Below are 25,270 nucleotides of genomic sequence, written 5' to 3' on the forward strand. Positions count from 1 at the left end.
AGCTTTTCTAAACCAGAGATAATCCATAAGTAAGAAGGGTGTCAAGAGAATTTCAGAGAGTGTAGGAAACCCATACCTGAATACCAGCTGAACAACCTGGTCTTCCACAGACTTAATAAAGATGTTTAGTAAGTATAAACTCCCCCACTCACTCCTCAGGGGCTTATACACACAACTCCTGTTATAAACCATAAGAGTTTACTCTAAGTTTTAATTGCCTGAATTTTTTCCCCGTCTTTTCTCTTGAACAGTTCCAGAGCAAAACTTACTAATCCAAAGATCCACCTTTCCTTCAGGACCATACATTATTCATATATATATACATATATTCATATAAAGGCCTTTATTCAAACCCCTTGACAACAGAGCATGCCTCCAATTTTTATTCATGCTTGAACACAAGCTTGAGAAGCACTTCAGGACATGCTCTAGTGGGCATGGTGGTATATAGATATGTATATATATATATATATTAATTTTAATATTATATACAATAGAAATATCATAATATAAATATATATAAAATATATATATTGCAGCAGAGATCTACATCTGAGTATCACTGAGGAAGCTATTTTTTCCTAACATATGCGAACAATCAGGAAAATCACTATCAGTCACTAACCTCAATATAAGAATTTATTGCAACTACATAACTACCATCAATTCAAAGTCACTGCTATGTCTTTCACCACTAGGTATAAATACACAGTGTGTGATGGAAAAGAGCAGGGTCACCATTAGCATGAAGACCCATCTTGCATTTGTATGAGCACATGAATTCTATAGCATGTACTGGTAAGCGGTTCAAAACCTCCTCTAAAACAAAACATCAATTATTTTATACTGTGGTAGAAGCAGGCTCTGCCAATGAGAAGACAAGCACTCATGGTTTTGGTAGGGGCCCCTTCCATGCACTTACCAAGAGCACTCTCGTGTTTTTGTGGTTCAACCAAGTGATGGGTTGTGCTTCCAGTCCTTAGCTTGACCCCAATACTAAGACTTACAATAAAGTTTACAGAGTAAATAATATTAACAACAATGAAAACGTATATAAAGAAAAGATAATACCTCTTCTGCCTCAGTTGCCATGATCTGAATATTCAGTTTTTAGACAAAAGGGAAACCACTGTTTTTCTTTGAGCAGAAGCACTAGTTTAAGTCATTCTGGAAAAGCAAGGTCTAAGTATTTCCCTGTTAGCAAGGGGAACAGGACACCAAAGAATGCATACTATTTTAATTGTAAAAAGAGGTATAAAATTTTATTTGGCGAGGTAACAAGCATAGCATTAATCCATTAAAACACTTTCTTACAAGTCAGTGTAGTTGAATTACAGCTACCCCAGGTGAAAGTTAATTCTGTGGAGAAGAAACTTACCTACTAGCAAATAGGCAGTTTAGAATATATATCTGTATGACTGATGTATCCATTTTTTTTAATCTATTTTATTTGAAGAGGTATTTTGCGAAACACAAAATTTACTGGCTGTCAGACAACTTCAGAAGCCTTTAACACAGTAAACTTCAGAACTATTACTCCCACATGATATCATTGCTTTTCAGAGCTGACTGAAGTTTCCGCACATTTTTTAGCAGCTGAAGAGAGCTTCTGCTTCTCTGCCCAGGACAAGATTTAGACATATTTTCCCTTACAGTGACTGCACTCTCCTTTGGATCCTTTTGGTCACCACTCTTTAGTTTGACATGACCTGCCCCTTGCTTCAGTTTCTGAGTCCTTCTCTTTAATTTCTGCACCTAGGGAGAAAAATCACTGATGAGAATGTTACATACTCAGAAGACAGACAGCTGTAGAGTTTACTGGACCTCTATCAAACTCCAAATTAAAGATGTCTATGGGATATTTTAAAAAAAGTTAAAACCTACTAAACTGGTAAACAGCTGTCTCACTGTAACAGATAGCACTACAGAAATCTGACCTCACCCACACAGAAAGCATTGCAGAAAACTGACCACACCCACCCTCAATAGGCTGTTGAACCCCATCATTCCCTAAGGTAAAAATGCTTGCTTGAGAGAGATGGATTATCATCTGTTACCAATTTATATTAACAACAGTCTTTTTGCATTTCATACTGTACTATAACAAAAAAATAAACAACCCAGTGAACCTATACAATGCATACTGCTTATTATCAGTTATTGTATCTTAGCAGTTTACTTTAAAGCCTCATAACAGAATTGGAAAACAGAATAAACTGGGTTAATTGATAAAGAACGGTTTTTTAAATGGTAAATAACAACTCTTGACTTGCACTTTGCATGGAAAGGTCACTCTCAAAGATAAAATTAGGCTGGAAACTTTCTACATGCCAATTCAGGCTTTAAGTCCATTTCTAAAAATAATTAACTTTAATTGCATTCTAGAACATGTTATTAACTGTGAGACACAGAGATTACTACAGTATTTTTAGTGCATCAGGTTTCAAAAGCAGAAATATGCATCACAAATATTAAGATTGGTCTGTACAAAATTTGAGTCATAATGTCTGTGTGCAAAAGCACCAGAAAAAATTATAGACATCAAGGGCTACAGGAGTGACATGTATTGATAACCAGGGTATGACAGACAGTAATCAAACAGAAAAACACAAAGAATGTGTTATTTATATCATGACTCTAAGGCGTGTGCTCTGATAAGACTGTACCAGACCACAGATGACTTGTCAGCAGATCAGCACCCTGATAATAAGCAAGGATGACAACAAGGTTGCACCATATTATATGTGCTACTCCTCATCATCCCAAAATGAAGGCATACTCTAGCCATAAAGATATGCAAAACAAACAAACAAAGGTGCAGTTTTTGGCCATTGTCTAAGGTTTCTGGAGGATAAGTCAGCAAGGTCCTGAGGCAAGGAATAACACCATAATCGTTGGCTCAAGAATTTGAGAGATTTATAAAAAAAAACATTGACATTGCCAAAACAGGCAGAGAGGAGTCAACAGTCAATGTTCTTTGTCCATATTGCTAATATGCAACTCTGACAATTCTACTTTGACAAAGGCACCTTGGTGCTTGCAATTACATGGGACAACAAAAGGTTTGAGTGAGTAAAAACTATCACAGAATGAATGTGAATAAAACTGATCAGGTATAAATTATCACTCCCCCTTTCATAAGGTCTAATGCTGATTCTTGTTTCGTTTCCTGTATAAATGAAGTTCTTAGATGAATCTATTTAACCAAAAACATAAGGTGGAAGAACAGAAAACTATCAGACACAACTATGGATTGTATTTTTGATCATATGTTCCAAACTAAACTGCTAGGAAAGTGTTAAGCTGCTCATCTACAAAACCATGATTCTATATGGGCATGTATGGAAAGCTGTTATCTATGGCTCTGAAACAAAGACTGATAGAATGCATAGTGGCTAAGGGTTAAACAAAACTGAAAGGCTTGTCTGGCTATGATTTTGGAGAAGGTGTGGTCAACAGACTATTTGGATGAATAAAAGCTTCACTAATATAAAAGACACTTAGCCCAGTTTGTTCAGGAATATAGATTCCATTTTCTCATTCTCCAGAGGGAGAAGACACAAAGAAATAAATTATCAATGGTTTGTCTTAATGCAGTGAGCAGAAGTGATGGACTGAGCAATTCAGCTCTGTATGGCAGAACTGCCACAAGGCAGGAAGTTTTCCCACTAACATACATTCCTAGCTGCCAGCTGAAAGCACTTTTTTTGGATCAAAAGAAGGAATTGAAGGTACAAGAAAACCAAGGTAGCAGCTTGGTTTTCACCCATACTGGAATACCTTGACTTAAGCATTCCAGTGACATTCTAGCTAATGAGAAGAGGCAGAGTTGTGGCAGCCTTTCAACTAGTATGTTACTACCCGAAGAGTTTATATTTTATTCTTACAGTTGCTTGATGCTTTTTCAGTATGGATATCTGTTCTCCTTTAAACTCCATTTCTTTTACAAGGCAATCCAGCTCCTGTTCTAGGTCTTCACGAACTCTGGAGTCTTGAGTCTCCTGTATCTTTTTCCGAAGTTTTTGATACTCCCTGTCAAGGACAAGACTGACACACTAAGTATTAATGATTCTTTCTCTAGGATTTCTTCTAATATTTTCAGTGTATTGCAGGGGTTGCTAGCCATTTCATAGAATCATAGAATGTCAGGTTGGAAGGGACCTCAAGGATCATCTGGTCCAACCTTTCTATTATTATTGTTTATAATGTCTCAGCACCCTGTAATTTTGTCATAAGTAAAGCAATTTAGCATTATTTATCCTCTTATGCAATACACATTAATCTAGGGTATATTCACAGATAAAGTTTTTCCAATGGGTCTGATTTTCTCATTCCAAACTTCCCACTTTCATTGTAGCTGATGGGCATCTTGTTCCTCCTTCTTGACATAGTCAGAATATCTACATGTGTAATAGTGTGCAAAATGCAAATTTGGAAAGTGAAAAACTTGTGTAGTATGGTAATTTTCACCTCCTGCCTAATTTAGTGCAGACTTTGAGAGCTTAGAAAAATACAGAAAAATATTGTTTAAACTAATGCATTTAAAGTTAGAATTTTTGTGACAGTTTATTCAACTTAAAATATTCTACTAAAAATATTTGCAAAGTGTGCTAATTAATTAAATTACCAGCTGCATTAAAAGAAATTGTGTAGATCTACTTGACCCCTAGATATCTGAACTAGTCAAAACACGAGGCCCTCTCTTATATAAATAATCCCTTGACAAAGCTCACAGCTTCTTTTCTGACTTCTGAGCAACCACTGCTCCTTGACAATGTAATTGAAGCAACTAGTTGTTGCTGTTACAAAAAATAATGCAACAAAAAAACCCCAAGCCTGTTTTCAAGTTGCCACCAGTAAGCTGAACATTGCTTTTTGAAGAAGAGACTGATGGCCAGTTTAAGTTTTGCCACATCAAGGATTTCTAATCAGTGTCAACATCCTAACTGGTTTAACCAACACATCCTCCTTTGTTCAAACCAGAGCTCATCATGTCAACATGTCTGCTATGATCAGCTGCATAGACATGGCTCATGATTCTGCAAGCTTGCATTAATGGGAAGATGCTTAAGAACATGACAAGTTGTTATCCACATTTACTGGCATGGCTAGAAAGATACACATGCTCCCATCTAGTGCATCTGCTTCTTCCACACCTTCCACGCCCATTTTCAGTCCAGAGTCTGTCCCTCTTTCACAGCTGCCTTACAGGACTGGCAACTTCTGCTGTCAACAAGGAAAGGGTATAAACACCAGACTGTCTCAGCACCAAGACCCATCAGGTACACAAGAATGAAAAGAACAAAGAAAGAGCACAAAGGAACAGGTTAGACACTGTGATAGGACTGTTCCCTCCACAGCTGTACTAATTTATTCTGCCATCCAAACAAGATGCATGCTGCAGGTCTACTCCACATTAACACCACCTTTGCAGCCTTCTCCAGGAGAACATTCTTGTTCTACTCTGTAGACCTCAGATGTTTGAAATGCCTAAAAAACACAGGTCTGAAAATTTTTTCACTTTTTCACTTCAGTTAAGTACAGGAAGCAGAAAAACCTGGCTGAAGAGTGTGTTGTTAGCTCATAAGGTAAGTTAAACACTTAAACAGGATTGAAAGAACTTTTTGAATGAGAAAAATCCTACCAGTCAGGCCTGCTCAGGGCACTCTGTCAACAAGCAGTCCTTAACACAGGCTAGGTTCAACTACAGCACACAACTGTAGCTTCACAGAGATACCACTGAAGTCACTTTTATTCATAACACCAGAGATGAGTACTCACAAGCTCATTTGGCCCAGCTCATCTTCTATGGCCAACAGCAGGTCCGAAAGACTTTTGGTAGGAGTAGGTGATGTGGGACAAGAGGATATAGATTTTGAAAGTGTACAATGTCCCAAAGTCCCAGATGTTGCTCCTCCTGGGCTTTGTGATGAGATATGTGGATTGCGATGCTTCATAATATGCAACACACTCTGTACGTTGGCACTAACAGAGTGGCTGGAGCTGACAGACTTAAAAGAGAATCATTAAGGGGTTTACAGAAGTGGTTAACAATTACAGTAAAGAGACATGCCAATTTACTGAAAATATTTGGTTTCACTCACCTTCCCAGCCACAAAAGGTAGTTCACCAGCTTTTACATGTAACTGTGGAAGGTGCATTTTCGTTGTAGGATTTCTCTGCCATAAGATAGGCAGAAAAGTAAGACAAGACATTCCACTCTGCTGACTCAATAGCACAATCTTAAACTTTTTTTTTTTTTTTTAAAGTTAAGTAAAATTCAAATAAACAAGCAGAGAAATGCATCACATCATTTTCCCACTAGTTAAAACATTTTCCCTCTAGTTAAAAAATTACTACCCTCCCTATATGTGGAAGAAGCAGGATTTCCAAAAGCTGTGACAAGTAAATTTTATTCCATGTGCATTCAGAAGATAGTTTGACAATTAGGTGGACGTTAAAAAAATCAAACACGGGTTACTTAAGTTTGCAAAACCACGGTTGCAAAATTTTGACTGACCTGTAGCACGTGATGCAAAAAAATTTTTCCTGATTTAAGCAATCCCCCCAAAACACACCATCTTAAGATGCCTACTTAAAATTGCTATGGACACTAATTTTGTCAGATAAACCAAAAGGCAGCTGAGAAAGGACATGGGGGATGTCAGTAAGACAGCAATAGAGGTTACTGTCACGCTGGTAAAGGAAAGTTTTCTAGCAACATGCTATCAGCCCCAACACTGTTTTAATTACCAAAGGGAAAAAAAATTATTCAGCAATGTTTGCTACTTTGGAAATGGAGTAAAGTGCAGCAGACAAATCAAGTGCCTCTTACATCACTTTTTCTCACAAATTCCAAGCACTATGCAAGTCCTATGCTATCAGCAACAGAATGCTAATAAAAGCTTCCATGTTACCTTCTTAGTTTTTTTCTTCCTGTTTTCTTTTTTAGGTTCGTTTTGAGATATTACTGAAGACATCAAAATTCTGTTTATCTCAAATCCTGCTTGAAGCTGTGGGGACAAGCAAAAAATAAAACAACCATTTAATGTAATATTATAAGTATGAAATAATATGGTTTAATTCATTCACTCTTTCATGCATGAATGAGAACCAGTAAAGGGCAATATTAACTGCCCTGCTTGGAAGGTATAAGCAAAATGTAAAAACTGGACAGATTATGAGAATGGCAGAGTACTAAGCAGAGCTCACAGCTCTGTCTTAGAAGTCATCATTTTCATATTCAGCTGCAGCAGCTGTATTTTTCCACTGTGACAACCAGCAAGTTGGATAAGCCAGTCCTCTGGCATGCTGAGGGTCTGATCATAAAATCCAAAGAATACGAACATTTGGATCCTACAGCCTGTGGGCAGAGAGAACTGAGCTCATCTGTGTAACACTGAGGTCAAAGCTGCTGGACAATCCTCAGAATGCTCTACAGTTCAAAGTTGATATCAAGGTCCATGATAAACAGGATAATAGCCATTCCCAGTTAAACATAGGACAAGGGCTTTGTTTTGGCACGTGTTACAGTTCCAGCAAAACAATGCCAGAGGTCCATCACAAAAGTGAGATTATTCTGGCTTTTCTGTCATCAAAAGGAAGTGAACTACCCCACACCCTGTGTTTCCCAACCAAGATCCAACAGACCTAGATCCATCTTGCAGTGAACTAAGATGGTACTAACACTTGTTTAGTAATCAGTTTACTAGACCTAAGTCCTTTCTTGAGCAAATGTTTACACTACTGCTAACGTCAGACTATCTGCTCTGGGAAAGTCATCCTTACTATGTTTTTTTCAGAAGATAAAATCTCCATACTAGGCTTCTGCTCTGCAGAAGCAAGCAGTTTAAGAAAGAAACCAAAAAACCAACTGTGTCATTCGACTGGATTCTGGAGGTGATCAGATACCTGGGCCTGCATGATATTTCAGGCTTCCTGGACTGATGAAAGCCCATCATCTCTGGATGAGGTATAAAAACTGACAGGAGTGATGAATTAATTTAAGCTGTCAGCTTCATTCATGGTTAGGTGCTTTCAATGTTATTCTTCAGGTCTGCATCCTCTCACCCCTCCCTAAGGGAATGCCACCAAAACTGCTCACTTTAAACAAGGCGACTACTTCTCACTGAAGTGAGATTTGGGATGCTCCTACTTTGCCCCTTTAACAAAGGGTTCCTTTGATTTTACTCTCTTTGGCAAATATCCCTCTTTCAGATGGATGATGGCCCAACAGAGTTATTGTGGCTTCAGAGAATCATCAATCATTCAAGCTCTCACCTAAAGAACAATGTAACAGTATCACTGATTAAAGACTTTTCCAAGTATAGTTGAATATATTAGATTTCAGCAGATCTTAACAAAAAGAGGAAACCAAACAGAATAACCACACTTACTTGGGGTATAAAGTTTCTTATATGTCCACTTTCTAGTTGCTGTAACTTAAGGTAATCTAATTTACAGATTTTCTGGAAATTAAGACTGATGAACTGTATCATTAATACAAAACCAAGTAGAATCTTCCTTGATTAAGATACACAACACAAGCTTTCTATTATGTAGTCCATAAATGGCCTAGGTTTTGTTCCAGGAATCCTCCCTGGGTAATAAACATAAGGAATTTAAATGTAACAAGAAAGGGGATTTCAGACAGAGAGAATAGCTTTCTTCAGTCATAATAAAATAAAACAAAATAAAAATTTTCAGCCTACCTGAGTAGTTTTGCCTTGTATTAGCTTACGCTGATGCTCTTCTTTGCAAAGCTTTTCTTCTAAGTGTTTGATCTTGGCCTGAATTTGAAGGCAAGAATGTTTAGTCACACCTCAGTTTGCCGTGCTGAATCAGAAGTCTGAAGTAGCTTGCAATTGTAATCTGGGATAAAGCAGAACTACAGGAATTTTTAAAGCCCAGACTGGAAAAAAAGAATCCTGCAAATGAAGCCAAGGTGGCATTCAGGCAGGTAGGCTTTATGGTCTTAGCTTTAATGGAGGGGACTTTTATTAAACTTACTACCATGAACAGTATGCCACACAAATTATCAAGTTAATGACTTTCAGACTGTCATTCAACGCCTGCTTACTTCTGCAATTTTCTGAGTAGCAGTAAGTTTAAGACATTCTTTTTCTAACAATTCAAGCTTTTCAAGTTTTGCATGCAGTTCCAACCGGTTCTGATCTTCCTCTTTCTGAAGCTGAGCCTGGAAAAAACCAAGCAAGTCAATTGGCAGCTGACTGAAATTGTTTCAGACAGCCAAAAAAAACCCCAAACACGCTAAAGTAAAGGTGTTTAACTAGTTTAAATTTCATACATTTTAAATTGCAAAGTGATGAAAAACACCAGACAGACAAAGAAGGCTTAAGTTTCCAGCAGCCTTTTTGTCTACCAAATGTGCAAGTATTAGCATGGTTTTGCTCATTAGGAGTTCCACCTAGGGAGTCCTTTCACACAGTTCATTGACTGGCTGTCATCAGCCTGTCACACAGGAAATTGTTTCAAGTTTGCCACCACTCTGAATAGAGCTGAGGAAAAATGATGGGTATAAACAAATTCAGATTTTACACATTTCTATGCTTTTTAACTCTACAACTATTTCGTTAGTATGGTAAATGGCCTCACCTGTTGTTCTAAAATAATTTTCTTTTCCAGTTCTGCACGGGAAACCATTTTCCTCATGTAATCCAGCTGTTTCTCCAGCAGGGAGCAGCGGGATTGTGCTGCATTTAGCTGCAAACTTATATCTACAGAGAAAAACAAAAAACCAAAGACATTCAGTACAGCAACAGGAGATACACACTTAGCCAGCCTATCATCTCATTGAGGAATTCTCTGTCTTCAAAACATGCAAGAAAAGTTTTGTTAGTCTGAACAAGTCATGTGGTTAAAAAAGATTTGATACATAACACATAAAAATCAAAATGTTTTTCCAGAGCTAGTCCCTAATTTGAATTCCAAAGGTGTGAGCACTGCAGTTACTTTGATTCATATCAGCAAATACCTAACCAGAATCTGGTTCCTTCCCTTCTGCTCACTTTTGTTGAGTTAGCAGTGCTATACATCTGAGTAGCTACTTGATTACTGTGGGAGTTAAACATACCACACAAAATCTGCTTATTCTTTAAAATAGCCTTATGGATTATATAATACATGGTTAATATATGTAAAAAAAAAAAAAAATAAATCTCAGCCTGGTCCCCAATTATAAAGTTTCTGCCCTCCCCAGTTCTGAAGCAAAAAGGAAAGGGGGATGCATTAATTAGCATTTTGTAAAAAAACCACAGTCTTGGAGTTGCTGTGGCTAGACCTTACCACTCAAGAGAAATACCTTTCCTCTGCTGCATAAGTTCTTTATGTGCTGTGTCCTTTATGTAGGATTCATGCTCCAAGGCCTTCTTATACTGAGCAGCTGCTAAGGAGAGGCTGCACAGATTATCTTCAGCCTGGGATTTCTCCAGCTCCAGACGGTGGATCTTTTCTTGCAGAGTTTCCAGGGCTGATACCACAGCTAGCAAATGATGCAAAAGTTACACCTTTAGGAACAGTTTCTGCTGTTGTTATTATTACAACCAGACACTTGAAACAGCAAGACTAACTTAATTTTCCTCCTAGGATCTATCCTAAAATGAACTATATTCCCCAACAGTACACTAGCATACAGAGAATATATCTGGGAGAAAATAGACATGTACAGCATAACTGAGGCATAAAGCACAGGTCCTGTAAGTAAAACTTTTCACTCCAAATGCTAAAAAGTAAAGAGAAATTGTGGCAAATCAAGTATAACAAACCCTAGGACTTCTGTTAACACATAAGCAGGGAACATGGGTATCCAAGTTATTTCACTTAGTTTTGCTCTAATGCAACCAGTCTGAACAGATTTAAAAAAAAAAAAAAAAAAGAAAAATAAAAGATTCTGCAGAGGGGAGGAATAAGAGACAAAGGGACTTTTTGGTAGAGTATGCATTCAAAAACCTTAATTGTTTCAAAAGGAAATGATTCAAAGCCTAATTTCTTAGATTTGATGATTCTTTAAACCACACAGGAAGAAGCATGCAAGAGTTTGCTTTCAGCCTCCAATCAGTATATGTCAAAATTACACCAAAAATAAAAGTTGCAGTTTCAGCTACAAGAAAAATCTACTAGTTCCTCAAAAACTATACATGCCTGTATAAGTTTAAGACATGTTCTGTAACAAGCCCAGCTTATTTTCTGATATTTCATAGGCCTTGATAATTTCCCTATACAATTCTCACAGTAGAGGAATACCCAGCAAATATGGCTAGCTCCATAGCAACTCTCATCATCTTCTAATAGCTCCATTAGAATAAAATGAAATTAACAAATAAACAAATAAAAAAGAAAAAAGCAGACACTGGAGAGCTAGAAGATGAAGTGGGACCATCACTTCTTCTATCTTTCTATCGGTATGTTGAACATTTCCTTACTTAAACACTTAGCTGCATAATATTAAGCTGAACATTTATTTTAATAAAAAAAAAAGCAAAATTCTGAATGACAAAAGATTGCTACAGAAGCCACAGGTTCTTCAAATGAAAGAACACTGGTCACACACACATGGATAAGCTATATCTGTGCATTATTGTACACTTGTTCATGACAGTAAATCCAAGTATGGTATCCTTGTGATTCACTGAACTCTTCAGATATAAGCCACCAAGCATTTGTCCTGTGAGCTCCAGGAAGTATTAATCCATTAAGGCACAGGACAATCACAGTGGACCTGTATTTCATCCAGACTAATTTTCATGCTGCTAACTTTCCAGAGAGTCTGCATTATTCAAACCTTCCCCCAAGGAATCATAACACACAAAAACCTTAACAGCAATTTTAAGCTAGAGGGAGTTGAATAGCACTATGCAAAGCTAATTTCAAGCCAGTGTACCATACTAATGATTCTTTTTTTGCTGTATTCAAAGTCATGAACTGCTTCTGCTGAGTTTGAAGCGTTCTCCTTTGCTTTTGGAGGAAGTCTGATGATTTTAAGTTAAACAATTTTCAAAGCTGAAGTTTATAATCATGTTAGAAGACTTACAGCAGTTTCTATTCTAGAAATATGACTTCAGGGAGACTACTCCCTCTGGACACATATACATCCTGTCTCAATGTCAGTCTGATAACTGCAATAAGTCATTTTACTGAGTAAAACAGAATGGGGAGTTTGCTCAAGAGATTTTCCACAAAACAATTAAAAAGACCACTGTAAGGAGATATTTCAGATTTACCTTCGTTTTTGGGGATAGAAGACCTGTCACCACCAACAGCTGCCAACTTATTTGATTCTACATAAGTAAAGGCTGCAGGAAGCATCTTATCTGGTGGCTGAAGAAAGCTTCCTATGAAACTGTTCTTTGATTCAGAAGCCATAGCCTGTAAAAAGACAGCTATTTAATGCCACTAGCTCTTGAATGCAGTGTAACTTTTCAAAGTATGTCACTGGGCTGTCCCTGTCTTTGTTTATATCAAACCAGATAATATACACCAAAATAATAATTTAAAAAACAGACCCCTCAGATGAATCCTGTACTTTAATGTAGTTCCAAAACAATTCATTTCATAACACTAAACACCCAAATTTTTCTAAGATTTTTCTTGGTGCTTTCTAATAGCTTATGCTTACTTTTGTCCTTTTAAAAGTCAAGGATTAAAAACATTTTCCATTATCTGTTTTACAGACTTCAGTGTCTGTCTCTAGTGTTTCCTCCAGAGCAAGCATTCCAAATTTTACTGCCTGCTTTCATCTGCAGCCTCCTTAGTGTTCTAAGTTCTCAGTGTTCTAACACCTCTCTTCTTACATATGGCTTTATGGCATCATCAGGACACAGCTCCCCACATTAAGTGTTGAGATAACAGAAGGATATTTAACGAGCAATATCACCAGAATTAAGTGTAGGCATTAAGTTGTTTCTCCACTCCCTTTCTGCCCCACCCTTTCACATTCTTTATTTTATCAGAAGCACATTTGAAAACAGTTTACATCCTATCAAATAGTGATTTTCCTTGATACTCAAGACATGAACTGTGAAACTTGGAGAAAGTGCTGTATTTTAATACCTCTAGGAAGTTCAAACAAGTTTCAAATCACACTGCACACTAGCAAAGTAGTAGCAAGCATTTTACTTGATACAGGGTAAGAAATAAATAGTATATCCAGCTTCAGCTGACAGAAAATGAGCTTACTTCAAGGTTCAGTGATATAATGATTATGGTATTACTTGAGTTTAAAATGCAGACATGCCAAGTGAATCGGTTTCCCTCTTGTGGAAGGCTATTTACAGATAGTGATGCCAAGAAAGTCACCCAAAGGAGGTATCTAGTAAGAGGAGAAAGAAACCTATACCAAGACTGGACACTGCTGCTGAAGCACATTCCAGGAAAAGCCATTCATAACGGGTGGGCAAGGAAGAAAATTTTCAGTAATGGTAAAAGTTTCCAGGAACAGACCTTCCAGCACTGTTTCAGGGCCATATAAAATAGAGAAATCACCCATCCACACCACCTCTTCAAGATACACACAAAACCAAAGGCCCACAGAAATACTTCCTTCCTCCCCCAAGTTGCCATTACAAAGATCCAAAGGACTAAAAAAGTCTATTTAAAAACACACATATGTGCACACAACAAGCTTCATGCTGATGCTTTGAACAGGGGGCATGCAACTTTGGAAACTCCAGAGGAAGAAAGTGGTTTCTGCTCACACCATCTAACTTTTCACCAGCCAGCATAAGCAGAAACTCTTTTCCAATGTCCTCTGAAGGAACACAGCTCCCTTGCATGCCTGCAGCTGGTACACATCAGTGAGTTTTCCTTATTACTGTCCCATAAACAAGTTCTGCCGTTTCCAAGGAGATGGGTTTGTGGACAGTGGTAAGGAGGGCAGTGATCTGAAGCAAATAATGAATAAGAGAGGGAGGGAATGAAGCACAAAAATACTTGCAGACCCACAGTTTTGCAAGCACATTAGAGGGTAATAAGTAACCTGCAGCTAGAGGGCTGAGCTCTCCAAGTTCCTCCTAAGAACACAGGCTCAGCAATGCCTGAGGGAATACAGTGCCACCCAAGATGGCACTGTACCAACCCAAGATACCTGTGTTTGCAGAACCCCTGCTGTGGACATGGTTATGGATACCTTGCTTTGCCATGGCTTTCTCAGACAAGAAGCTGTCTACAGGAGGCTGAGGGAAAAGTTTCTATAGAGCTTTCTATAGAGTCTCTGCCAACATGATTTATTCTAGCAGAGATGCTTTGGTGTAGACAAGTCTTTTAATATCTTAGCAGGTAAATATAGTTTACAATAACCCTCCTGCACAGGAGTAATCTCTACAGCACTGCAGACCTCAGGCAAGGACACAGGACAGGAAAAGGACCAAGTCATTCTACAACAGCAAGACATCACCAAACATCCTGACCACTTTCAGCCCACTAGGGCAAGAAATCTGTAAGGAAATATTTAAGTAGCCTGATGCATGTTTGGATGTCAGCTGTCCTAACCATTGAAGTTCCACGCCCCTCCCAGCTATTTAAGTTTCTAGAAAACCATCACAAACGGGTTCACTTTTTAAAACAGATCACACATCCCACAACCACTGCAAACTTAACCTACTGCTCCTTAATTTCAGTCTACCTTGGACGATGTTACAGAGCCCTAGAGAGGTGCTTTAAAGCAGATATTGCATCCTGAATGGCAATATTTGTACTAATGTAACTCCATGAGGGTTAGGGGGATTTAGAACTTGAACAACACTCATTAAAGGAGCCAAAACACCCTTGTTTAGACAAGCCCTTGGTGAAGGAAATCAGTGCACTCCTTGGAGTTTGGGGAACAGCCAAGAGAGAAGTATGTGTACTAAATGAAGGCTGATGAAATACCCTGGTTACAATCAGAGGGAAGGGGAAGGGAGGAAGGAGGAAGAAGCCCAGCAACCTACACCACTGTGGAGAGTGGGGAAAGCACTTGTCTTGTGCAGGTCTCATCTGAAGTCACCACCAGTCATTCAGGTTTTTTTAACCAGAAATTATCCAGCTTGTGCTGGTGGACACAGTGGTGATGATCAGATGTCCAGTGCTCTTTTACAAAGAAAACCATAAAGCAGCCATTTCACACATACCCTGCATCAAGCATGGGGCAATTTAGCTCTAAGCTTGAGGCAGGAGGATACCAGATTGCAGAGCCACATGGTTGCAGCCCTGTGCAGAATGCCTGGTGCCAAGCACAGTGAAATGGCTCTGCAACAGCACTGCACCAGTGTAATGACACTGCCTACATCCTACCTTGCTGCAGCCTGTGGGATCACCCCTTGGGTTTGAGGATGAGCAGAGTTGGTCCCTTCTGCAGGACTAGTTCTGTCTGGTGGCTCACTATGACAGGGAGACTGGGAATGAGCTGGCACAAAGGCTGTTTAGGACCAATCCCATCCTCAGATCCATCCTCAGGTGACTTTCACCTCAGAAGAGAGCAAGCAAACTGAAGTTTGGTGCCATAAGACAGACAGAACTGCTCATTTCATCATGGTTATGTAAGTGTAAATACTAACGTTATTTACCTTTACAGTATTGTTTTTATATATATTTTTTTTTTTCCTGAAAAATGCCTGAATTGCCTGGAGTCCTGAATCAGGCTATTGGAAAAAAATAAATTGAAATTTTGATTACTGCTGCCTAGCACATGTAAGCGTGCCAGTAATAGGGAGCTATTGAACACCACAGAGATCCTAAATGTTACAGAAAGAACATTTACAACTTACCCTCATCAATACTATTCCTCCTCTCGGATGCTAGTCACCTCATTTAAAAAATCTTTTTAAAAATGTCTTTTGAGGTTAAAAGTAAAAAAAGTTTTGCCACATATAAAACTACATTCTGTACTGTAAAGCAGAATGTAGCAAAGCTTTTTGCACACGCAAACTATAGCAGATTTAGGGAGTAAATTTAGCTTAACAGTTTCCCAAAAGATACACACTAAGGGAATAATGTCATAATGCAAGCAATGCTTCCACCAAGTTCTCCAGTGTTTGTAATCTTAAAGAGATCCTGGTTTATTTAATTAACTGTAAGGGCAACCTTTTAGAACCTAAGAAAGGTGCTGCCAGAACACCTTCAAAGAGGAAAAAAAAGAAGGAAAAAACCCCAACAAACAGATCAAAGCATTTTTCAGAAAGAAATACAAAGATGTCTATCTTCTGACCTGACATACTGGGCAGAAACAATTTATAGTGTTATTTTGTTCGTAGCTGAAAACAAAGTCTCAGATAAGTCGACGAATGATTCACTGTTTATCTGACATACTATAAGAGAAATTTTAAACAATCGCCCAAACACAGGCTATATCAAGAAACTCCCAGAATGCTGGCTGCTGCCTCGTCTATTTGAGCCAAGCCTTCCTGGCAAAAGGTTATGTGAGAGGCCATTTTGGTGACACAATCCAAATTGGTCTATTTTTTTCCCCTTTCACTTTCCTTCGAGAAGCAGGGAAAAGCTTGGTCAGCTGTTTCAGCTGTGCTGCAATGCTCTTATTCCCACAAGACAAAGAACAGTCCTTCCACGGACAAAAAGAAATAAATAATGTTGTAGGCAAACTGCATTGTTGTTTTAGGAACACCCAGTCTCCAGCATCCTGACACAACTGTTTTAAGAAGCCTGAAACATAAGACCTTGCTCAGGACATATCTAAGTAACTGGCACTCTTGTGCCTTCTTTAATCTGAATTAGAAATGAAATGGTGACAGCTGCAAAACTAATAGGAAGTGAAACCTCACTGAATCAGTAAGGCATTTCAAATTGTTTTTAAGTTCTGCCAAGTCCCAGTTTAAATGAGTTTAGAACGAATGACCAAAGTTTGTTAGAGACATCAGGGAGCATGTGAGGTTTTTAAAAAACTGATGTGACAATCCATGCGAGTTAATTTGTTGTATAAATTGGAAGATACAAACTCACAGTCTCAGAACTGGATATATAAAGGTTAAATGCCTAGTTTCCTCTTTGATACTACTGTAGCAAAACCTATTCATTCCTGGATTTCAAGTCTTGTGCAGAGCTTCTGTGAAATAATTTTTTTTCAGTCTTGGAAGAAAAGGAAAAGAAATTACAGTGTTTTCTTATGACACTGTATACACTGTGAGGTATGATAAAACCATTTTCATGAAGAAAAAAAACAACAAACCCTCCTAGGCTTGTTATTTCACTGTGTCAGACTTCTTAAGCATTCATACTGATATTTTTCTTGTTCCTGTTTGCTAGAGATAAAAGAGAACGGAAAAGAGGAAGAAGGAAAATTGAATGAGTTACACAAGTACTTTGGGAATAGGCAAGGAAATAAGCCGGTGGAGAAAAAACACCTTTTTAAAATACATTTTCTAGGAAGGGGCTCTAACCTGGCGGTGTATTAAGCAATCCTGGGTCATAATGCCATTAGAGTTTTGCTGTTTTATTCACTGAGCACAGCAGACTAAATCCCTCATTCAACTGGGTCTTCATTCATAGGTGCATTAAATATTTAATACTTTCTGGGGAAATCAAATTTGTGCAAACTGCTTTAACCTGTATGAGCAGATGATAACTGAACTTAACATTCAGAGGAGCAAGACTGCAAATTCCTATCTAGTAACTGGCTGCTATGTTAGCATGAAAGCACCTGGCCTGGGAGAGAGTGTAATCGAAATTGTTAGATTTGTAAGTCTTTCATCAGACCAAAGCAATTAAATATAACCTTTTTTGTAATAAGCATCAAACAAAACCAAATACTAGAAATGGTCACTAATACACTTCCTTGCTTCCCTCCTAGTTCTGTTCTTCTCTTATCTTCTCCTTTCATCCACCCCCATGTTATAGCTGCTTTTCCTTCCTCATCTCTTTTATTTACATCAGCCTACAGCTTTGTTCCTTGGTCTTATTTTTCTGTCACTCCCTCTTCTAGCATTCGAAGTTAGGGATTTCTAAAAAGTAAAAAGAGGCACTTTCCCCACACATGAATAAATATTAAGTTTCTTCTCTTCATACTTAGGATCCAGTTCTAGCAGATGTCTGCTCTTAGTACTCTGACTGATGTGGGCATCGAAGGTCACCTCCTCAGTACTCTCCCCGGAAGTTATTTTTCACCCCACTGTTACTGTTTGCTGCTGATGCTATCACATTGTTTTCCATGTGTGGTTTGCATAGCTTGGTCACTTCTCTTCACCCTCAAAAATATGCTTTTGCTCAGATGGAAAACAACTCTCACAGCCTTCTAGAGAGCAAAGTGAAGTACATGTGTCCTGACAGAAGGCAGGATGAAGTTACTGGCTAGGGCTATTGACCCTTGATTAAAAAGAGAAAGACTTTCCTGTTGTGGAAAGGGAAGGTTTCCAAGGGCAGCTGTATCCAGCATAAAGGACTGTGTATCTGTACACAGGCAGAAAAACCAGAGATTAGGAGGGCAAATGCAAAAAGGAAGAGACATTATGGTAAGGTGGGGCAAATGTAAGAGTGGGTTGAAATGACAGTCGTAGTGAAGAAATATAATGAGGTAGAGGATAGTTATTGCAGGTACTGGCTTATTCACAGTAATCACTTCTACTGCGTAATAACTGTCACCTTTTATGTCTCAAATATTTAATGGGATCACTGAAAGATAGTTCTGAACATCTCAACTTGCCCTCTAGGCTGATGAAACACCCAGATTGTGTCCCCACCATTTCCTTGGAATTTATTTTCAAAGTAAACTTCTGTTTTATACCAATGCTTTCTCAGAGAAAGTGTCACATCCAACATTATTTAACCTAACCTGGAGATGGAGTAGGAGGTAGATTTTTAGAGGTAGATTTAGAAGACAATTATATGGATGAGCAGAGAAACACAAAGAGGGTAACTTAGGATTTGTCTCCTTTTACCTATTATTACCCCTACATTTCTTATTATTTTTCATATATTCCTATGATGCTGATATCTAGGCACCTGGCAGGAACAAGAACTCCATCATGCATTTATACATCAGGCAACCTAAGAAAAAGAACGAGGAGAAAAAAATACTAACAAGGAAAAGAAAATCTTCACTCTTGGCAAGAAATTATTCTCAGTCTTCTTTTATCAGCAACACTTGTCTTTAAAGATGCAGAAAAACTGCAAGCAAATTTAAGTCAGAACAAGTCCTCAATCTTACTTTTGAGGCCTATTTTGTTGAAGAATAATTTAAATCATATCTGTTTACATGACTCAGAATATTCATAGCAATTCCAACACACCCACAGTCTGCATCCTTAACAGGCACGACAGCCTAAGTATTAATGCCAAATAGTTTGTATATCATACAATATAACAAGTACTCAAAAAAACAGATATGGTCTATCACTACTTCTGGCCTGAGTTGTCTGGGAAAACTTACAACATTCAAAGCCATGCAACAGAATACTTGTTTCCTATAATCTTGTTTCCTATAGTATTTAAACATGTATGACTTCAGAGATGCACTAAAAATCTGAGTAAGATGCTACAAAATCCTGCACAATACTGCATATATAAAACTAACTTCAGTTGTTGCCTATGAATTATTAAAGAGACAATTTTCCCCTAAGTTGCAAGGTAACTTAGTGGCTCTTTAGAGACTTGACTTAAATTCTTGCTATTCCGTGTGACCTTTATAAATCACAGAGGGATGGTACTGATAAGGAATTGTTAATATTCCAGGATACAATAAGCCTTCCACCCTCAGGGCTGAATCTCAAGTTTGGTAATGATTGGCTTTCTTTCCCTGCATGTAAAAGAAGTGCAGGTATACAGCCCAAAAAAGCAGCATACTCAGTGAGGAGTTGACAAGAGCTCTGTGAAGGGATACTCTGTGAACACTGAAGTGTGTCAAGTCCCACCCTGTTGCTTGGCACCTTTGTCCTCTTAGGACTCAGAATTTGGAGTCCTCTTCTGGTGGTGAGTGCCAAAATCTGTTCTTTAAAACAATGAATAAAGAGTCCCTGTGGCTTCTCTGGTCTGTGACTTCATATGGCTGCTGGCCACAGCATTTTTCTTTGTGTTATTACTGGAAAACACCAAGGTCTGTGTTAACAGACAGGCTGCCAAAGGTGTTTAAAAAGCCTATTGGTCTGTCAGCAGATTTTAAAAAAATCCCAATAAGCAGTGTTAATTTTCTTTTCAAGTGTAGCTGGAGGAAGCAGTGTCCATCTTCTCTTTGCTGTTACACAGTGGTCAGAGCATTGGCCGGGAAGTGGGAGTTCCTGGGGAGCATTCATGCTACATCCCTGACCACCATGCTAGACTGGGAGGAGGAAGAGCAGGAAGGAAACTGGGAGTCACCACCTTTTCGTTTGAAGTTATGACCCTGCAAAAGTCTAGGACAAGGATAAGATTAAGCGTGCAAGAGTCTACGATGAGGATAAGGTAGCTGAAGCAAAAGGCAGAGTAAAATAAGGATGTGTCTCTCTCTAGTTTAATTGTTGGAGGAGACTCCTGGGTTTTGCTTATGCATTTTTGTAGTAAATAATCCCTGGACACAGAACAACACTGGCTTGGGAGCAGCTACCAGAAACTAGGAGTAAGCACCCACAGGTCCCTGTGTCTCCTTCCTAGTTCACACTAATGACCCACGGTTGCCATCCTTTCCAATAGGGACACAGCTCCACCAGATGGAGTGATGAATGCTTACCTTCCATTTTGCAGTCCTTCTGAGCACCTAGGACACCCTTCTGGGAGTTACCAAGATGTAAACACAAGTGCCCCTGTGTTAAAAGCTGATTCCCTCATATCTGGGTTACTGCACTGCAGGTGAGCACTAACAAATGCAGGCAGGCACTAAAGTCAGATGTGGCTGTAAGAGAAGAACCTGGCTAACTGGGCTTGAAGATGTTCCTCTAGGCTGGACCTCTCTTGGAGCTGCTCTCTACCTACTTCCTAGACTACAAGTGTGCACAAAGGGGAGAGAGAGGTGCCAAGATGCATGGAAATGGTCAGAAACAGAGTTCAGGTGGCTGCTCAGTGGAGTTTTTTTGGATCTGGATTTTTAGTTTACCTATGTTTTTTTCCAGGGTCTGGTCCTTAGCCTTTCAGCTACATTTATAAACCTAAACGGAGTAAGGTCAGAGAGCTGGCACAGTACAGTGGGACTTTTAGTGGTCTGTAGTTCTTGTGTGTCATAGCCCAGCTCTTCTAAAATCACCCCATGCTTTAGCATAGAGCTATTTCATAGTCTTTCTGCCAGGAGGATACACTCACCTAAGAAAAAGGTGAGTGGTGGCCATCTTACCCATCCTTGCTGCATTCATGACCTCTAAGGAGGCAGGGTGGAAAAGTTTGGTGCAAAGGTACAACCCACAAAAGGGTTGTGCACATGGTAGATGCACAAACAGGTGCTCAGAAGTGAAACAAGGCCACATTTTCTCCCACATCTTATGCTGTGCAGCTTGCTCAATCATTGAGGCCACTGCTGGGATGATACATGAGTCTAGGCATGACACTAAGCTTGGCCCCCAGTTCAAAGACAGTAGAGGAGTAGCCTCTGGCTTTCTGGTGTCTCTCTGCAAAACAGGAATCACAGAGCTTTGCTTCCTCAGAGGGCTGCTGAGAAGATAAACACATTAAATAACACGGAGCGCCCGGATACTGCAGCAACATGCCAAAACCTAGATCTAAAAAGGGAAGGTGAACTTTTAGAAGAGAGAGAGCCCATCCTAGATATTTACTAGTTGGAATTAAATAAGCCTCAACAAAACCAGGTGTAAATAAAAGCAGCTGAAGGAATCTAATTTGAAAATCAGTTCCTTCTGAGTTGCACAAGTTTTACTGTGCTATTATTTGATCTCAAAGAAATCAACCGAGCTCTGCTGTCAAGCACTCTTTTTTGACAAACAGAAGCCAGAAAATACTTTTAAAAGTAAATATAATATAACATAGGTCTCAGAAAGGACATGAATACAACTATTTTAAATAGTGTGTTCAAAATATATTTCTGCATTTGGATATGATTTGCATATGCCGATAGAAGTTTCTGTTTAAAAAAAGAGGGAAGTTGATAAATCATAAAGGAAGGAAACACTGAGGTTTAAAACAGCCACAAATTTGTTTTTCTTCAGCTTATCATTTTAAAAACTCAAATGCTGTAATTCTGATTGAGTTGCCAGATTGTTTCCTCCATAGTTCTGCCTTTTTCTTACCCATTCTTTAGGGATCAAACCCAAGCTTATTAACTTCAGGCAGTGAACACGCAAATCAGACAAACACATTCCCCTAAATTCAAGCTCTCATTAATTCTGCTGGTGGCCTTTGACCCTGATTTCCACAATGTCTTGCAGTACATACAGAAGCCTGACCCAGTATTGGAAAACTGCAGAGATTTGGTTTGGAAAAAATAAAGCCATCTTCATCTCCATTACCAAAGTGCTTCATTAAAATCTATAAAACAAAGGACTGAAAATCTGAAGTTTAGACCCTGGAGCCAGTTTCACAATCTGTTTCCTGTAGCCAGAGTTCATTTGCAGCCAGTGGAAAAAACAACTTTTAAAAGATAAAAGGCTGTGCTATGACTTTCAATCAATCTTAGCATTCAGTGTGGGAATACAGCCATCCTAAAGCCCAGCACTTCACTTCTGATTCTGGTTCACTTTTCTGACCTCAGACATATGTAGCCATTATCAGAGATACCCAGCAAGCACAAACTGATCATGGAAAAAATGAGATCTATCCACCTTCTGAAGATAAGGACAGAACAGGGAATGGGACAGGAAGGTAAAGTGGCAGCTAATGTTAAAACAAACAAACAAACAAACCCAAACCCTAAAACCAACCAACCAAAAAAAACCCCCCAAAAACAAACAAACAAACAAACAAAAAACCAAAAAAACCCACCCCAAAACATAAAAGACATCGGCAGAACTATTTTCTTTGAACCCATCAGTTATGATGGGTGGAGGCCCTGAGTGCTTAGAGAAGTCAAGACTCACATTTATTACAGGTAGTGATGAATTCAGTAGATATGTTGTTCACAAGGGTGCCAAGGGCCTAGAGGAAGCAGCTGCACAAAACAGTCCAGGCCTGTCCACGTTACCAAACAATGGTTTGCAGACTCCTTGTAGAAAGGTTTTTATGGGAAAAAGAGATTGGTCTCCCTTGAAAGGCACAGGTAATGATAGAATGACACTTATTTTGCAAGCTTTAGAGAAACCATGCCAAAAAACCAAAAGGAATGAGAAATGAAGAAATCAGATTCTCTACAAATGAAAGAGCTGTTGATAGCTGGTATTCCTAGACAAGCTCTGTTCCTAGACTTAGAAGCAGCTTCTGTATCTTTCTGTGGTACGCAAGTAGTTTGTTCTGCTTTTAACTGCAGTTTTGAGGTCCGAATTTTAGAGGGCTAAATGTGTACATGAGAAATATAAAATAGTTATCCAAGACACTACAGGCCCGATGTCCTGTTTCTAATTTACTTGCAAGCATTCTTTCGCCTTTCAGTATACTTAAAATTGTAGCTTTGTGAATGCTTTTATGTGACAGCTGCAAACGGGTCATTCTGCCTTTGTTTCCCACTTGTCTTCTCTGCCAAGAGGTGAACTAGATCAAGGAAATGAGTTGGCTGAAATTAACTTTAAAGATGCCTGTTTGGTTTTTGGGTTTTTTTTCCATCAAAAAGGAAGGAAGGAGGTTGTATGGCCAGGGAAAGAGCAATACCAGCCCACTGGTGGCTGCCTGCACTTAACTGCAGAATGGCTGAAGTTGGCAGGGATGTCTGGAAGTCACCTGGTCCAGCCCTCCTGATCAAGCAGGGCCACCTGGAGCCCATTGCCAGGACTGTGTCCAGGCAGTTTCTGAGTATTTACAAAGCTAGAGACTCCATAATCTCTCTGGACCACCTGTGGCAGTGCTCAGTCACCCTCCCAGTATAAAAGTGTTCCCTGATGGTCAGAGGGAGCCCTCTGTGCTGTATAGAACCATAGAATTTTCAGGGTTGGAAGGGACCTTTATGATCATCCAGTTCCAACTCCCCTGCCACGGGCAGGGACACCTCCCACTAGATCAGGTTGCTCAAAGCCCCATCCAACCTGGCCTTAAAAACTTCCAGGGATGGGGCAGTTTGTGCCCATTGCCTCTGGTCCTGCCACCGAGCACCACGAAGAAGAGCTTGGCTCTATCTTCTTTGCACCCTCCCTTCAGGTATTTATATATATGGATGAGATTCCTGACGACCTTTCTCTTCTCCAGGCTCATCAAGCCTCAGTATTAAAAAACCCCAAACAAACACGGATTAATAAAAAACCCCCATGGATTCATTTGGATTAAAAGACTGCAAAACTGTTGCCTAGTTCGAATATTCCAGGGGCTTCCCCCTCCCTTTCCCTTTCAAGTGTTGAAGGTGCTGTGTTTTGATTGCACAGACTGTTTAGGTTTTTCCTTTATGCTGATGTGTTTACTCAGGCTACATCAAAGTCTGTTGAAGCGTGCCTCTCACAAACCACTGCAGTTGCTTAAAACACGCGTGGGTTTTTTTGTTGGTTTTTTTTTTTTTTCCCCTCCAATGCAAATTTCTGAAGCGAATCCATCAGCGGCATCGCTTTACTCCCGCCTGTTTTCCACCCATCTACTTTTGAGAAACCTGTTGCGGTGGAAAGCAGAAAAAAAAAAAAAAAAAAAAAAAAAAGAAAAAAAGAAAAAAACAACAAAAACTAACCAAGCAAAAAAAAACCCAAAAAACAGCATCACGGGAGAAAACAAACAAAAAAAAAACCAAACCAAAACACAACAACAAAAACCAAACCAAAATAAAAATAATAATAAAAAAATAAAGCAAACCCAAAAAACCCCAACAAACCGCCTGTGCATAGGCGCAGCAAACACTCAGACACTCTCTCTTACCCTTCCTTGGCATCGCCCTGTGGCAGGACGAGGGGAGCCCGGCGGGACCGGGAGGGTCCGGCGTAGCTTTGGACGCCAACTCCCCCGCAACGCCGGGAGGCGGCCCGGCGCGGCCCCGCGCTGCCTGCCGGGAGATGTAGTTCCCCTCCGCAGGCGCAAGGCCACCCTTCCGCCGGACTACACATCCCATCACCCCCTCCTGGGTGGTGCCGCCGCTCCCCGCTCTGATTGGACCGCCGGTAGGGAAGGCTGAAGAGCGATTGGCTGGCGGACGCGTCCGTTATGTAGGGTCCTCGTCCTGGGCGGGGTTAGGTCCCACCTTCCCGTGTCCCCCGCACCCCCGCCCAGAGTGAGGGCTGCGCGGGGCTTTCTGCCGGAGCGGCCCCGCTCTGGCCCCGCCGGGAAGGGCTGAGGGGGCCGCCCCTCGCCGCGG

The 25,270-nt window shown here is 39.6% G+C and overlaps 1 protein-coding gene across 4 annotated transcripts; it reads right to left on the minus strand.

The window, feature by feature from the left end:
* Positions 1–1,234: 1,234 nt before the first annotated feature.
* Positions 1,235–25,230, minus strand: CEP57L1 (centrosomal protein 57 like 1). 4 transcript variants are annotated; one of them, XM_071741204.1, is made up of 11 exons: positions 24,838–25,230; positions 12,240–12,384; positions 10,322–10,501; positions 9,616–9,737; positions 9,080–9,196; positions 8,712–8,789; positions 6,918–7,013; positions 6,105–6,179; positions 5,782–6,011; positions 3,888–4,032; positions 1,235–1,755 (listed from the first exon to the last, which is right to left on the minus strand). In XM_071741204.1, the coding sequence occupies exons 2-11, from the start codon at positions 12,379–12,381 to the stop codon at positions 1,534–1,536; spliced, it is 1,407 nt and encodes a 468-aa protein (XP_071597305.1). In that variant the 5' UTR covers positions 12,382–12,384; positions 24,838–25,230; the 3' UTR covers positions 1,235–1,533. The 4 variants fall into 4 exon arrangements, with proteins under 4 accessions (XP_071597305.1, XP_071597304.1, XP_071597307.1 ...); XM_071741203.1 differs by having other exon boundaries at positions 3,888–4,047; positions 24,838–25,099; XM_071741206.1 differs by lacking the exon at positions 6,918–7,013 and having other exon boundaries at positions 3,888–4,047; positions 24,838–25,107.
* Between the last annotated feature and the right edge of the window lie 40 nt (positions 25,231–25,270).

The sequence above is a fragment of the Heliangelus exortis genome, chromosome 3, assembly GCF_036169615.1.
Source record: "Heliangelus exortis chromosome 3, bHelExo1.hap1, whole genome shotgun sequence".
In the NCBI taxonomy this organism is placed as follows: Eukaryota; Metazoa; Chordata; class Aves; order Apodiformes; family Trochilidae; genus Heliangelus; species Heliangelus exortis.